Raw genomic sequence first — 17,320 nt, forward strand, 5'->3', positions numbered from 1 at the left:
ACGATTCTTTTTTGCTATGACTCCAAAATTTCAATACGGATCTAATGCTTCAATCAAAACTGAATTTGGAGCTCATTTGCTTAATGTGATACCACGTATTCTTGAACAATCGATGTCGAAATATCCTAGGTTCGATGCCGAAACATAGCAAATCAAGTCCGATTGACCTCAAATTTTGCACACAAGTCATAATACATCATATGAAACTATTCAAAACTTCAAATGGTAGAAAGGAGAGTAATAACTCAAATCGACAAGTCGGGTCGTTACAAATACCCTATCTATAACATGAAAAGAAAGTAATATATTAAATATTTCTATTTAGGGTTGGGGGTTGGGGTTGGGGTTGGGTGAGTAAAGGGTGGGGGTGGGTAGGTGGGGTGTGGGGGTGGGTTTGTGGGGATGGGGAATAGGGTGGGAAAAGTTAAAAAAGAGTTTTGAAAAATATTTTCTCTTGTCTTGATAAGGAAAACATTTTCATCCAATTGGAGGAAATTGAGTTCATGAGGAAAATATTTTCCAAAACATTTAAGCCAACCAAACATGGAAAAATTGAAAAATATTTTCCGAAAAATGTTTCTCTTCATACCACCCTTAGAATCTAATGTTTTTCCAAAGTCGATTGGGAATTTGCTAGTTGAAACTCTTCATCAGATTGCATCAGGGCAGCCTTCAGGTTTGAATTATATCCTTTGATGCTCTAACTGATCCTTGTTTAGAAGGACATGAGCCAACGGTAACTACCATCTCAAAGGTTCATTCTCAACTTCTGGGCATCGAAACTGCTTTAGAGAGAAGAGGTTGAGAGGGTGGAAGCAATTGAAAACATGGAGCAGTTGTCGTTTCTAAAGCTTCAAGTTCACACAACTCTGGCAAGTAATACTTCTATCTGGTGGTGTTATTCGAAGTGAGAAAAGTCTTAAGTTTAAAACTCAAATTTACATGAGCTACGGGAAAAATAAGAATATGAATTTGAGTGATGAAAAATAATACGTATTTTACTAGAGCACGATGTGTCAATTGTAAACATAGTAATCCCATCAAATTTGGGATAAAGTAATTGGCAAGATATTCTCCTTCATTTTGATTTCCAGTAAAAGCAAAGTGATTTCCTGACATGATTAATCAAGTTTTGACTTTGTTAAAGAAAAACATATATATCATAGGCCTATGATTCTACTCCATATGGGAGAAGTGCAGCAGCCACAATCCTTCCTTCTTCATTTAAAATGTTATAAGTTGATGCAGCATTTCTCTGCATCACAGATGAAGTAAGGAATGTAAGCAACATAATATGGATGAGTGAAAGAAGATCAAGCTCCGATCAATGAATATGTGCAACAAAACATGATATATGCGGATATCTAACAAGCGACAGGCTAGCAAAGCAAGCTTTTAGAGTTCAGATAGAAATTTGCTTTTTCATGTGAGTAGTCTGATATCACTCCACCAAAACATGTGTGATTCAATTATTGGTTCATTGTGTCTATTAAGAAACACCTAAACAGTTTATTTTGTAAAGAACCACATGAATCGGAAATAATATGTTTCAATGATTGCATTGAAAATTTAGAAAAGAATGAGGAAGAGAAAAGCCACTTGCAAAACATTGGCTGATACATGAAATGTTTATGCTACCATAATACTCATTCAGAAATTAACCAATAAGAAAAGCATTAAGCAAGTTAAATGTCACTGTTCTGGCATTGGTTTGTTGGCTGGCTAATCTAGTTGTATTTAAACTCCTTTAGGTTCAGGAATATCAAAGAGTTCCAAATGTTTCCATCTTCCAATAATAGTTTTTAACAAATAGTTCCAGAGACGTTAAGTAAATTGTGGGGTATGATGCTGTAACCAAGAATAAATCTTGCTCAGAACTTCTATGGCTACCCATCTCATCTATCAGACACAATCTGATAACTACTGAAACAGTTGTGCATAAACGATAATATAGCCCCTTATTTTTTTTCATAATAAACACAGATTGACAGAACCATATACTTACAGAGTCAACTGCTTCCAATTTCATTCCAGTAGAACGAATAAAGGCACGAAGCTCAGGATTTACTGGTTGAATGTACCTCCCGCAGCCAAGAAGCAGAATCTCTGCAATGAAGTTATATTAGGAACAAAGACGAAGAAGAGCCTCATACCAAGAGTAGTATAAAATTTAGAAGATAATCATTCCTTGACGAGATCAGGAACGGAGTCAATACTCATTAGGTTATATGATAATCAAAACGCACGTTAGATTTTTTTGTATATTTGTTTTATGTCATCAAAGATTTTATAAATGCTTGCACTAGACCAGTGCGACAAAACATAACTACAAATTGTGCAAATCCCCTATTATATCTAAAATTGCATCAACATCCTGTACAATAACCAGGTTGCACCAAAAAGTTAGCAACAACATGCATCTTTGTTTAAGGCTATGTAAATTTCTCCTATGGCTTTTCAAAAATTCTGTCATTTCTTTCAAGCCAAACAGACCACCAAATGGTTTGAGGAATGGTAATTAATTCCGAGTCTTTAGTGATTGCTTGCACAACCCTTCTTTGGTCCAACATTGCAGTAGCTCCAAGTGCATTTGGCATGGTCCAGGACATGCCAGGGATTCAAGGACATGCTCCACAGTTGACTAGTAAACAATGCAAAAAGAGGTGACCAACATCGTCCACAAAGAGTTAGTCATGGTTTTTCTGTATAATTCGATTAAGCAAATTCATAACTAATTGTGGTGTCCAGGCCAACTTGCATGTACCTTGATTATTCTAGTGGGTACCTACTAACTCCTACCACACAGATACCGGCTAACTCTACCCACCAAGAGTTACTCATGGTTTTCACCTACTTCATTGACCACTAGGCCACACCCGTTGATGCATGATTTTCTCAAAAATTTTATGCTTAATTTTCCTTCTACCAAAACTCTTCAAAGCTAAGAGTGTTTGTTAAACATCCATAGTTCTCTTTCTCCGGAGGTCAAACAAATCACTGCATCCTGTTCAAGTTAAAATACTAATGATTTTTTAACTAGTAGTAGTACTTAGACAAACACCACCCAGCCCTCTTGTTTTAAAGTGCAAAAACCACACAGACTTAATTGCAAGATACTTTGAAATAATCAATCAACCTTGAACACCAGGTTTTTCCCTCTAATAAGTTAACTGGCAAACACAAACCAAACGGAGTGGAATATCAACACCGCACAGCTGCAACTGTTCTTCCTAATACTAAAATTTACCATCATTTTTCCGATCAAAAATAGGTTTATTAATCAAATATTTTAAGAAAAGCTAGATCATACTTTATGCCAATCTATTTTACGTACTTTTTCTTTTTATTCATGCCAAGAATATTAACTGCCATGAATACTCAGAATATCTAATTACCATGAATAATCATGGCTACCTCTCCAAGATCTTAAATCAGTATAAAACAACTATAGTTTCTGACTACTGGCTGTGAAACAAACCTCCCACATATTAAACTGTGCACCTTTAACTGGTTGATTAAAATTTTAAATCTTTAACCACCTTGAATTACAAATTCAAGCTTTTTCCTTGATTTCAAACAATACTAGCACAATACAGCTGGCAAAAAGGGTATAACACTTTCCACAAATGATGTATCAAAGAAGAAAGATTAGCTTATGTTAGATAGCACATCGAGTTCAGCCAAGAGAACCCAACCAAAGCAAAGTAGTAAATCGTTCTCACGCAGGAAACTGCACCAGACAAATTTGCAGCAATCTTACAGTGTGATGTGGACATCAGAACTTGCCACACACTAGCATAGTATTTCCCCCTTTTATGTGGAAAAAGAAACGTAAATCTGTGTACCACTAAAGATTTCAGAACATTTCAATCAATGCTGCTAATTTGAAAGGAAATAGGGTAAATAAATTTTTAAAGACATAAAAAATAAGATAAATTTGCTTGGTCCCTGCTAGAAAAGGAACAACCAATTAGACATGAAAGGTCCAACGGAATGAGCACCATAACGATGTTGCACATGAACATGAAGGTAGGTGCAGAGAAACATCAGCTGAGCATCGCATTCTTGACTTACTGGCTACTCACCTGGAACTGGCCGCACAGTCTGGAAGATAGATAAGCTGCATGAAGCACGTACCAATGGCATGTCAGATGTGACTGTATAACCAAATTGCAAAAGGAAACATCTGATATTTTTTGAGGGGAAAAAGCGTTTCATAAGTGATATCCATGCAATATAACTAAAGAGTTGAACTTTGTGGCACAGTAAAATGCCCAAAATTATGTAATACAAGGGCTGTGGACATGGTACTACTCCCTTTAGCTTTACCCCAAATTAAATTTCTCGCTTTGACCAGGCTAATAGCCTGTTTCGCCAAGCTTCCAAAATTTGCTTATTCTGAAAAGTGCTTTTTGTCCGAAAAATGCTTTTCGAAAAAGTACTTTTGGAGAGTAGCAATTTGTGTTTGGCTAAATTTGATATCACTTTTGCGAATATTAAAACAGAAACTTGTGCTTGGCCAAGATTTCAAAAGTGCTTATGGGGAGAAGCTAATTTTTTCAGCTTCTGGAACTTCTCAAAAGTACTTATTTTTTCCCTAAAAGCTTGGCCAAACACCTCAACTCTCTAAAATAAGCACTTTTGGCTTCGCAAAAGCTAGGCCAAACAGGCTACAAGTTAAAAAGTGAGTGTTCGACTATTGTATAGTTTATTATTCATCGGAAGGGCATGTGAAGATATTAGTAATTTTTAGCTTTGCAGACCATAAGAGGAAAAAAGTTACATAAAATAGTGTAAAATTTGGATCCCTGTAATTACTGTTTTTGTTTGACATATGACAGAATTTTCTTTCAAAAGAAATTGGACATTATGAAGGGAATATCAACTAAAAAGAGGCATACAACTTGGAAGGATGGGACATTCGTTCACCCTGCTGTCACTTTTTGGTCATCCCACTGAGCTACTAGGCATCAGCTCCTTAACTTCAATTGACTAAAAGGCTACAAGCTAAACCAGACTGAACCACTTCGATTGGTCAGTCCAATCCAAATGTATAAAAAGGTTTCCCATGTCTAACCAACTTATAGTACATTCAAGGAAGGTACCAGGTTCAATGAGGAGCAAAAGTAAGTACCTTTCTGAAGTAACCTCCGAAAGTTTCTTGGGATGCCAAGACATTAACAAGTTGCCAACACAAAGCAAGCTACCTTCATAATGTACCCCATTAACTTTGAACCCGGTATCAGTAAACCTACAAGGAGCCGAAAAGAACTATTAAAATAATCAGGCACTGATCCATATTAATGTCTTGCAGTCCAAGAAAAAAGTGCCACAACTAAATTCTTGTAAGAAAGAAAGTCTGTTAACACGAAAATTTTGAGTCGGCACGGACTGAGGCCATTTGGCCATCTTCTTAGGCTATCTGAATTGAATCATGACCACATCAAAATTGACCACAATACGCCGCCATGGGCACCCAGAAGAGACCCTTTGAGGCTTAGTATAAATCGTGGCAATGTGGCCTAAATGGGATTAGCCCAACATCCATCCTAATGGATTAGTAAAGGGAAAAGTCATATAGGGTTTTACTCTATGACAACCCAGTCAAGTAATTGCCTCTCATTGAAGTGGGAAACGAACATATGTCGGCTGAACATGGAGCTATGGTGACTTAGTCAAGATGAAAAAGGCAGAATCAAGCAAGCAACGAACCATCTCAACATTAACTAAAGGTGCCATACTTTTAGGAAACAAAAGCGAGCAAGTTAAGAAGGTGGTTTAAATGACTGACCCTGTAGCTATAAATAAGACCTTTTGTACATAGAATAGATATCATCCATAACACATACAACACATATTCAACTCTTTTCTATTAACTCAATTTGTTACAAATTTCTATACACTTAAAGCATTAACATCTCTCTTAGTCCAAGCATTTACATCCTCTCTTCACATGCTTTCATCTTAGACTCATGCCAATCACACCCAAGACTTGGTTACCAGGATTTTGAAGTAACCTAGGAACCCATAGTAGGGACCAGCAATGTTAATCATCTGATTTTACTGGGAATCACTGGTGTGAATTAGACCACCTCATCCAGCCCAGCAAACTCAGTATTTTCACCAACATGGTAGTACAGGGGCTTAAAATGGAAATGATACCAAATTACCATTACTGAGAAAGCAGGGCATTAAGCAATAAAATTAACAAAAGAGAGCTAAAGAAGTCATCCACCCCAGAGGGTTATGAGGCTATCTATTATATCTATTGAACCAGCTTGGCAAAATTTAAGATGTAAAAGCACAAAACAGTCCACAAGCCTAGTAATACTAACAAGATAGCCCACTAAATTTTATAGCTTGATTTGTACTCCTCAGAAATATCATACAACCCGACATTTTTCTTAAGGACCACATCTTGACTCACCCAAAGTCAGTACGAAAATTTCAAGATTAGTACGTGGTGTATTTGCCATATGGTGTGGGTGATTTCCTAATTTTTTTTGATACAGGGTGTGGGTGGTTTTTTTACTTTTCTTAGCTTTTTGGCGGTCCAAAGGCAATGCAAGTTTTGGGTTAACACTCTTGTAAAGCTAAACAACAACTGGATAGCAACTGCAATTCACTGATTTCTCCCCTGCTCCAGGATTCTTTAAAGCTGAGAGAAAACACTGTGTTTATTAGTTCGGTCTTTTCTATCTACATTTCTATATATAGGTCTCCTTTTTCCATCCTTCATGCCCCTCCATAAAAACAACAGCCAAGCAAAAAAAAAAGAGAGAGAGAGAGAGAGAGAGAGAGACAGAGAGAGACATCAATTCTTCTGGTCAGTTCATTTATTACAAATTTAGAAATAGCTATCCAACGGAGATTCTATCAAAAGGGAAATTCTGGAATTTTATGAGAAACTATACACTGAACAGGAGAGCTGGAGACCTTGTGCTGAATTTGAAGGTCTAGCAAGCATTTCAGAAGAGGAGAAAACAAATCTTGAGCTGTCACTTCAAGAGGAAGAGGTCCTAGCAGTAATTAAGTCATGTGCTCCAGATAAGGCCCCTGGTCCTGATGGCTACACTATGGCATTCTGGAGGGTCCTGATGGCTACACTATGGCATTCTTCCAGAAGGCTTGGGAGTTCATTAAAAATGATGTAATGAATGCACTTGATCACTTCCATCAACACTGCTACATGGTAAGGTGCACAAATGCTTCTTTCATAACTCTAATCCCAAAGAAAAAGGGAGCAATTGAACTAAAGGATTTTAGACCAATTAGTTTAATTGGCAGTGTATACAAGATTGCAGCCAAAGTTCTGGCAGAGAGGCTAAAAAAAGTCATGGGGAAGTTGGTTTCTAACCATCAGAATGCTTTCATAAAAAATAGACAGATTACTGATGCAACCCTAATTGCAAATGAAGTCATAGATTGGAGGATGAAAAGTGGGGAACCAGACATCCTATGCAAACTAGATATAGAGAAGTCATTTGATCAACTCAATTGGTCATACCTCATTACTATGCTAAAGAAGATGGGATTTGGAGACAGGTGGATTAGATGGATCAAATTCAGCATCACAACAGTTAAATACTCGGTGCTGATTAATAGGAGTCCAGTGGGCTTCTTCTCCCCTCAGAAAGGCCTAAGGCAAGGTGATCCATTATCACCCTTTCTCTTCATTCTAGCCATGGAAGGTCTTAGCAGAATGTTAGATAAAGCCAAGGAACTACAATGGATCAATGGTTTTGATGTTGGCAACATGACAGCAAACTCAGTCAATGTCTCGCACCTTTTGTATGCTGATGATACCTTAATATTTTGTGGGGCTGAATCAAGACAAGTGCTTTACCTTAATATTACCCTACTAATCTTTGAAGCTTTATCTGGACTTCATATCAACATGCTCAAGAGTGTTATATACCCTGTCAATGAGGTTCCAAATCTGGCAGAGTTGGCAGAAATTTTGTGCTGCAACACTGGCTCCTTCCCAACAACATATCTGGGACTTCCATTGGGTGCTAAGTTTAGAGCTAGATCCAGTTGGGGCAGTGTGATTGAAAAATTTGAGAAAAGGCTAGCCTCCTAGCAGATGCAGTACCTCTTGATGGGTGGTAGACTTACTTTGATTAACAACACTTTAGACAGCATTCCAACATATACTATGTCATTATTCCCTATGCCTAGCAAGGTACTGAGACAGCTTGACAAAATCAGAAGGAACTTTTTGTGGGAAGGAAATAGTAAGGAACACAAATTACACCTTGTAAAATGGTCTAAATGCACAATGCCTAAGATACAAGGTGGACTGGGCATTAAAAATTTGGCTACACATAACAAAAGTTTACTAATGAAGTGGTTATGGAGATACTCTCAGGAAAACCAAGCACTTTGGAAAGAGGTAGTCACAACTAAGCATGGAGCCCAAAGCCATTGGTGTACAAAAATCTCGCGAGCCTCACATGGAGTTGGACCTTGGAAATACATTAGCAGACTCTGGAATGAATTCTATCAGAATGCCTACTTTTCTACAGGAAGTGGGACGCTCATTAAATTCTGGAAAGATAAATGGCAAGGGAACTGTCTTCTAAAAGATGACTTTCCAAACCTCTATCACATCTCTTGTGATCCTGACTCATCCATTGCTCAATACAGGGAAAACAACAGTTGGAACATTCTTCTTAGAAGGTATATACATGACTGGGAGTATGAGGAGCTGCTAAATCTACTGTCAAGGGTAGAGAATAATGGAATCAATGTTCATGCAGTGGACAAGCTAAAGTGGGGCAAGTCCAAGGAAGGTCTCTATTCTGTCAAGGCTGGATATACATCTTTGACAGCACAAAATGAAATGGCAGAAAGCTGGCCATGGAAGCTTATTTGGAGAACAAGAGCTCCTTTAAAAGTCACCTGCTTTTGTTGGACTGCACTACAAGATGCATGCCTCACTTAGGATAATCTAAGGAAAAGAAGCTTCCAGATTGCAAATAGATGCTACATGTGTCAGAACAATGAAGAAACCAACAGCCATTTATTTCTACACTGTCCGTAGCTGCAGATGTGTGGAACATGCTTCTCTCACTTTTTGGACTCAACTGGGTCATGCCTCAGAGCACCAAGGAAGCCTTTAGAAACTGGAACACATGGAAAGTCGATAAAACCATCAAACAAATCCGGAGAATGATCACTGCTATTATTTTTTGGTGTTTATGGACAGAAAGAAATAGGAAATGCTTTGATGGTGTATCAACTCCAATTCACTCTATTAAGGCTAGGTGCTTAATGTTTCTTTTTAGTTGGCACAAATTGTCCCCTGTAGACACCCCGATAGCTTTCTGAACTTTGTCAGCACCTTGGTCTTAAATTAGCATTTCTTGTATTAGATCTGACTTAGTTCTTTTTTGCTGTATTATCTTTTGTACTACTGCATCTTCTTGATGCCATCAATAAAAAAATTACTTCATCAAAAAAAAAAAACATATGACTAGAAAGTTATCTGCCGGTGGTGGAGGTAGTAGGTACCTGTGGAATAGTCGAGCAAGCTGGCCCGGTCACCAGTCATAAAAAAAACTGAACACTAGATACGACGTGAGACACCTAAACTAGAAGAAAACAAAATTGCATAAATTGTTCTTCAAATAAAATTTAGCTCAAATAGGTCACAAATACTCCTAATTTGACAAGAAAATAACCGCATACAGAAAATAAGTAAGAAACTGATTAAAGAAGGAAGAATAGGGAAGTACTGTTGGAAGCGCAATTGATCTTCAGGAACATTATCGATAAGATTGATTTGATCGTAAAGTGAGAATGCTCGTCTCAGTGAAGGCAACGGTTGATTCAACGGCATATGGTTAGGGTTTGGGGTTCCCTTCCTCATAGCTCGCATCAACGCCGGCAGCGTCGCCACTGCTTTCTGTCTCACCGCCATTTCTCCCCCACCTTCCCACTTTCCTTCTTTCGCGTTGAGGTTCCACTAGAAATTAAGACATCATTTTTCTATTTTGACTTTCCCCCCCTAAGCTTTTGCCTATCGTGCAATAAGACAACTCAATTATTTGGAACACCGTACTAACCCTTAAATTTTCTTTTCTTAGAATTTATTAAGAAAACATTACTCTTTCTATCAGTTGGGACAATATACATGCAAGTGCCGCAAATGAGTTGTCACTTTACGGATTATTTGGTTCGGAAACAAGATATTACATGATTAATTATTTCAGAATTAGTTGTCTCGAAATTATTATGCCACCATTTCATAGAAATATACAATTCCGGGATAACTAAATCACAGAATGAGTTATACCGCAATTTTATCTCAACCAAACGTGGGATAAAATATCTCAAATTTAATCCCGAAATTAATTATCTCTTATATTTCGTACCAAATGACCTCTTAGTGTTTCTATTTAAAACTAGTCTCAAGGTACGTGCGATGCGCGTGTACCTCATATCGATGAGTAATAATTTATTTAAAAATTATGCTTGAGTTATAAATAAAAGTGTAAGTTGCTGAGGATGATCATGAACATTGATAGTGTATAACTAACTCAGTCAAAAAGAAATTGTTTCATAAAAATCTTAAATCATTAGTCAATAATTCAACTTAGAATTTGTTCTAATCATAATTTCAATTTTACAAGTTATCATGCTTCCTTTTCAGCTCGAGCAAGAACACGTAACCCTTGAAAACTTATATATTACTGAAGGATAGTATTTAAAATATATTAGTATGCAACTAATAATTTGTGAATGTCAAATGAATACAAAATCAAAGTGCAATAAAAACCAGAAAAATAAAAATACTCAAAAAGGATAGCAAGCTAGTGAAAAAAAGGAGTTCAAATATAATATAAAATATATTATAGTACATATATAAAGTTCAAAGTTAGCATGGAAGGAATTTATATGATTATTACACATTATTCAAATAAGAACATAATTTACAGAAGGTTAAATTAAATTAATTTTAATTAAATTTTAATTAATTTGAGAATCCTAAATATAAGAACTTAATTCAAATATGGAGAATTTAATAAATAAAATTTCAGTTAATTTCAAGATATTACAAAGTAAATATTAAAAGAAACATTAAAGAATTATAGTTATTTTGCGATGAAAATTTTATGCTCAAGGAATCCTTTTTTACGTGTCTTTTTGACAAGTAAGCTAGCATTTAGCCTTGAAAATTTTCTAAGTTTTAGTACTACCTACTTCAATTAGGAAAGAATTTATGTAAGGTAAATCTCAAGTAATTTTAAATTAAGAATCTATAAAAATATTTCAAACAAGGAAAGATTTAATACCAAATTTTAATTAATTTTAAAGTCCTAAATATTAGGAAAATAATACAAATTATAATTTTGTCCTATATAAAATCTATTTTTAAAGGGTAAAAAATATGAACGATATTTCGTTAACGGTTTTCGTGCTTTTAATATAGTATAGATATAACCATAGTTTAAAAATTAGTGCAAATATAGTAGTATAACTTTTTTTATCTAGGCGGGAGTGGAAAAAAGAACCAAGATGTGTGGAAAAAAAACATAATGATCAAAATATATATAACGCCCTTTTAAAGGACGCTATACCTTAACAGTCGTTTGCCCGTTAAGGTATAACGCCCTTTAAAAGGGCGTTATATTTGAACCTGAAATGAGCGGAAAGATATAGCTAGCGCTTTTTATTAAGACGCTATAGTATAGCGCCTTAATAAAGGGCGCTATAGCCACATAAAAGGGCGTCCAGTCCCTTTCCCCACCAAACTAGCCCCCCGGTCCCCCCAATTTTTAATCAAAAAAAGCTCGAGTGGAGCCCACCGATCCCACAAAAAGTGTAAATTCTCGGTCCCACGTCCTAGCTAAGACATTATCTTGAAGTGGGTTGCTTGTTTCGGCTCCAAATCACCAAATCTTCAATTTTTTAAAAACTTAAAATCGTGGTATTCCGACTTAGTTATTGTTAAAACTCGTATAAAAATGCATATTAGTTGTTTTTAATGTGTTCTATATTATTTTGTGATTGTTTTGCAATTTAACTAATTTGTTATTTTTATCCAGACTATAGTATTAGTGTGCTAAAAAAATTAGTAAAAATAGAGAAATTATTATTAGTTGTTAAAAAAAATAATTAGTTACTTTTTACTGTGGTATATGTATTTTCGTGAATATTTTGTGATTAAATTTATTTGTTATTTTTATCCGATTTAGATTATTTATTTGCTTAAAGACTAGTAAAATATATAAATTGTTACTTTAGTTCCCTCTAGTGGTATCTTGTGGCCTAATGTAGTGCTTGTATTTGTAATGTAGTGCTCTTTTAGCTTAGTAAAATGTAGTGCCTTTTAGCGTAGTATCCTTGTAGTTATTGAAATTAATCATTTAAGTATCTCTTATACCCAAAAATACATCAAAAAGCTGATAATTCAAATACAATCTCTGCCCAATTCTAGTCAACGATCATAAGAAAATAACATGAGAAAACAACAATATTTCCCGGACTAAGTATTGTTATATGAATATTTAATAATTAAATCCTGTATAGTTATAAAAATTAATTATTTAATTTTATTATAGTCAAAAATAAGTGAGTCATAAATAAAAATATATAATAATAATAAAACTAACATATAAAATAATAAAACTAACATATAAAATAATAAAACTAACATATAAATTAATAAAACTAACATATACAATATTAAACTAACATACAAAATAATAAACTAACATTTAAAATAACAGACCTATTGAGTGATAAATCGGGAAAATTTTCTCATCATGAACACAAGAATTCAGGATACCTTGGTGCTACTGAGTCTCAAATATCGAGCCCGGAACCCATATGTGAATATTTAATAATTAAATCTTGTATAATTATAAAAAATAATTATTTAATTTTTATTATAGTCAAAAATAGGTGAGTAACAAACAAACATATAAAATAATAAAACTAACATGTAAAATATTAAAACTAACATATTAAAGTAAAATAATGTAATTAATATTGTTCAATTTACAGTAGCCGACATGGAGGTTCCGCCTTTGCATCCCGGACCTGCCACGCTAGAGCTACTGTTGCTAAAGGGCGAGCATAGGTCGTCCTACATATGGGAGGGACAGTTACTGGCCCAGACGTTCCGCGCGAGGAGAGTAGACGATATGTGGGACTTTCTTAGGGCCCACCCTCTTCATCCCCGTATAGTCAGACGCCTCCAGGATACGGGTTTTTATAGAATTATGGAGATCGGCCGACTGCAGCTGGATTGGTCATTGATCACGGCCCTGATAGAGCGGTGGAGACCGGAGACGCACACATTCCATTTGTCCATTGGCGAGGCCACTATTACGCTTCAGGACGTGGAGGTCTTGTATGGGCTGCCCGTTGATGGACACCTTGTTGCTTTGCCGAATGCCATCAGAGAGTATACGGGTTTACAGTACCTGGAGATACTGCAGCGACTCACCGGTTTCCAGCCACCGGATGAGACTGCATTGATTGGGGCCAGTCGTCTATAGTTGACGCCCGTCCGGTAGCATTTGGAGGCGATGCACGCTGACATCACAGATGATTCACCGGAGCTTCATATTCACCGGTACACGAGGTTGTTGCTGCTGCTTATGTTTGGAGGGGTTTTGTTCCCGAACTCTTCGGGAAACCTAGTCAGCTTGAGATTTCTTCATCATCTTGAGTGGCTAGATGATTTACATCATTACAGCTGGGGTGTTGCTGTTCTCAGTTACTTGTATAGGCAGATGTGTCGGGTGAGCATGGGCACCCAGCGAGACGTTGCTGGATTTTTGCCGCTGCTACAGGTGAAAACATAGTCGAATACTCTATTCATTATAACATATCTAGTAAAAATATACCTTAAATTTTACGTCCACTTTGTATATTAGGTTTTGGCCTCGGAGCGGTTCCTGCAGTTGCATCCACCTCTACCACCCTTAGCTCCGAGTGCACCATCTCCGTTTCTCCCTTTAGCTAGGCGGTGGGTTGATAGGCGAGGATATGGACGGGAGTACGAGGCTCAACATAATCTCCCCTATTGCAGGGATTTGTTAGATTTGCTGGAGGGCGCACAGGTAAATGTATACCTAAGTTTACTTGGCATGGCTTCATATGTGTTGCGTATACTCACGTTTTCTGTTGTTACTTAATAGTTCATTTGGAAGTCATACAACGACGAGCTAATAACTGGTTTGCCCAATTATTGCTCGACCGGCCGAATTATGTGGAGCTCTTCCGTCCCGTTGATGTGCCTTGATATTGTCGAGCATCATGCCACCGAGCGAGTACTTCGACAGTTTGGTCGTCCGCAGCTTGTAACGCCACCGCCTGCTTGGCATATGATACATTACCAGCGGGATGATCGTTCCAGGGTGGACCAGACATATATGACATGGCTAGAGGCACGGATCGATACTTGGGACCAGCGACATGACCTGATTCCGCCCCCATCCACCTGAGCGACTGGATGTTGAGCATGAGTATATGGCTTGGTACTGCAGCGTTACCCGACTTTTCGTCGGGAATCCAGTTTATCGCGCTGGTGGTCGGTACGTTCCATACGCTAGGAGGCACAAGGCACTGGTATGTTATTTGGTATACTTACTTATAACGTTAATCTAGCGTTCCGTAATCTATATTTTACATGTTGTGCAAGCTATTGGCCTACATCTCTTCCACCAGTTGGGACTGCAGATGCAGCAATATACCGGCGAGAGAGCAGCCGCTTTGCACGAGTATGGCCGGCAGGTTACCGATTTGGCTTCCCGGACATTGAGGCGAGCCCGAGATGATGAGCGCTTAGGATACCAGGCTGATTATGTGGCGCCAGAGCAGTACCGTCGCGGGCCAGCAGTAGAGCCGGAACGTGGTCGACATGGCAGGCGTGCCCCACGAGGTAGGGGTGTCCCACGAGGTCGCGGATGCCCTACGAGGTAGAGGTGTCCTACGAGGTCGTGGAGGTCGGTGAGGAGGTGGTCCCTAGCAAGGTGGCGTTGAGGCACATGTTGAGGATGTTAGAGTTGATCAGCCGGGTGACCTCCGTGAGCCAGACCATGCTCATAGTGATATGCTGTCATTCAACTTTCAGCTTACTCCAGGGACTTCGCAGGTGACCCCGTCAGCTCCATTGTTGATCGCGGGCACAACCATTACGCTAGAGGATTGGGATCAGTATTTTCCTGATCCTCCAGACCCATCGACCGTTGTTGATGATCGTTCGACACGAGATGTGGATAGTGGGCGCCGACTGAGTTATGGCTCATCATCGAGGGATGTTGAGGATCTTTCACAGACGTAGGTTTGTTTGTATTATTATTATTTATATTTGTTTTTAAGGCTTCATCCTCCCGTCACGGAGGCCACTTTGTGCGATACTGACCTGGCTGCGACGGATGATTATATTCAGGAGTCCGACAAGACCATGGTAAGACAATTTAAATTTTTGTGACTTAACACGTACATTACTAATATATACATATTTCATATACTAAAATATCTTATTATTCTGTAGGTTACTGCTGGACCGACGACCCCTTCTACCGAGCCTGCCAGCCCTACTGACGATCATGCTGCAGCGCATCCTCCGATAAAGAGGCTACGTAATGAGGATGATCCTGATAGTGTAGCTGGGCGGGATGGGATGCGCCTCAGGCTAACGACTGCTTTAAAGCATACAAGATGTGGGACACATTGATTTTTTTTAATTTTATGTACATATAACATTTAGTAAATAATAACAACAATTTTTATTGTTTACATTATATGCGCATTATGTTTTTATTTCTTCGGTTCTTCGTTATTTTAATACTACAATACAAACACAAATATAGCAACTTAACATAATTTAAATTCAGTACAACTAATGAAAATACATGACACGAAAAACATAAAGATAAAATAGTACACTCAACATATACATGTGTTTGTTTAGTCACTACCGCCTATTATTCTATGCTCCAACCACTTAAATTTCTCTTCCAGCCTATTTTTTTCTTCTTCCGCCTTTTTTAGTTTCTCCTGCACTGCCGCAATTTCTCGTTGCATTTCAGAGATCTAGCGTTGGTATTCACCGTTCATATTCCAAACATACTTCAAACATAATTTGTAGTATTCCTAGTTAATGGGTTCATCATGCCATTCCTCAGACATACATTGATTTCCGTCATTGCGTCCAAACAATTGGTGGCATATCCAGTATCTGCGCCCAACATTACCATCTGACCAACATGCCTTCAAAATCGCATGTTTTCCACAATAGCACCTTGGTTGGTCATTGCGTCCCGATATTTGTTAATGCAAGAAAAATAAAAAATTTATGGAAAATTTTGCTATTTGTTTTGGTTAAGCGTAGATACTAACTAAAATGTGCTAGTTATTTATAGGCAAGACAACATACATAAAGTAGTATTTCACCGCGCTATGTTTCGCGTGTTAAAGATTCTTTCGGGTACAATACAGTTGTTCCAGAAGATAGCTTTTGCAGGCGAGCAACTTTTCAAGTCGACAAGATAATTTTTTTTAAAAAATGGGTTTATGTTAAATTGTTGTACTGAAGTATTAATGTTAAATATCAATAAGATTTAACAGCAATGGAAACATAATTTTATTTCATATATTCTGCAAGATAAACAAGTATATACACTTATTACAACCACATTACGGAAACAAGATACTACGTGTATCCTTGATAGTTGGGCATATTAGATGAACTTCCTCTAGGAGCTGGATTACCACCGCCACCCAAACCAGCTAAAGGACATTTACGACGGCCGTGTCCTATTTGCGAGCACATGCCACATTTGCGCGCATAAACGGTATCACCAACATCCATTTGGTTCTGTATACGCATTCTTTTTTTCACTTGTCGTTGACGTACATAGTCCTTGTTACACACCATTTTAAATGATTCCGGCGGCCAATAATGCTCAGCACATATTGGTTGCAACTGCCCACTATAGGTGTTTAAGTATGCAACAACACTATATTCTTTATCAACGTAGTTAGTTGCCCCTAAACCTGTATGTTGAAAGCACTTGATGGCATGTGAGCACGGCATATGGTAGATGGACCATTTTCCACAAAAGCATAACCTTCTGGCTTCATTTACGGTGTGTGTATTATTCCCCCCGATTTTGATGGATAGCGGTGCGAACTTCAAAAATATTTCGCTCGTTGCAATACTGTAAATATGAATGCCAATGTGCTCGCCGCCTGTATTTCTCAAATCTTTTCATTGGTATTGGCATAAATTCAACACCCATTTCTATCAATGACGATGCACATCTAGCCCTTTTAACAAACCTCTCTGCCATCTGCT

General features: G+C 37.6%; 2 protein-coding genes across 2 annotated transcripts; one reads left to right on the forward strand and one right to left on the reverse strand.

Annotated features, from left to right (window-relative positions):
• Nucleotides 1–978: 978 nt before the first annotated feature.
• LOC107780481 (uncharacterized) lies at nucleotides 979–10,008 on the reverse strand. The gene is made up of 5 exons (XM_016601031.2): nucleotides 9,741–10,008; nucleotides 5,135–5,251; nucleotides 4,086–4,120; nucleotides 2,006–2,106; nucleotides 979–1,255 (listed from the first exon to the last, which is right to left on the reverse strand). Exons 1-5 carry the CDS (start codon nucleotides 9,923–9,925, stop codon nucleotides 1,169–1,171), a joined length of 525 nt encoding a protein of 174 aa, XP_016456517.1. The 5' UTR covers nucleotides 9,926–10,008; the 3' UTR covers nucleotides 979–1,168.
• A 3,533-nt stretch (nucleotides 10,009–13,541) lies between these two features.
• LOC142173769 (serine/threonine-protein phosphatase 7 long form homolog) lies at nucleotides 13,542–14,462 on the forward strand. The gene is made up of 3 exons (XM_075239416.1): nucleotides 13,542–13,808; nucleotides 13,893–14,078; nucleotides 14,157–14,462. The coding sequence occupies exons 1-3, from the start codon at nucleotides 13,542–13,544 to the stop codon at nucleotides 14,460–14,462; spliced, it is 759 nt and encodes a 252-aa protein (XP_075095517.1).
• Nucleotides 14,463–17,320: the final 2,858 nt, after the last annotated feature.

The sequence above is a fragment of the Nicotiana tabacum genome, chromosome 19 (assembly GCF_000715075.1).
Source record: "Nicotiana tabacum cultivar K326 chromosome 19, ASM71507v2, whole genome shotgun sequence".
NCBI classification, from domain to species: Eukaryota; Viridiplantae; Streptophyta; class Magnoliopsida; order Solanales; family Solanaceae; genus Nicotiana; species Nicotiana tabacum.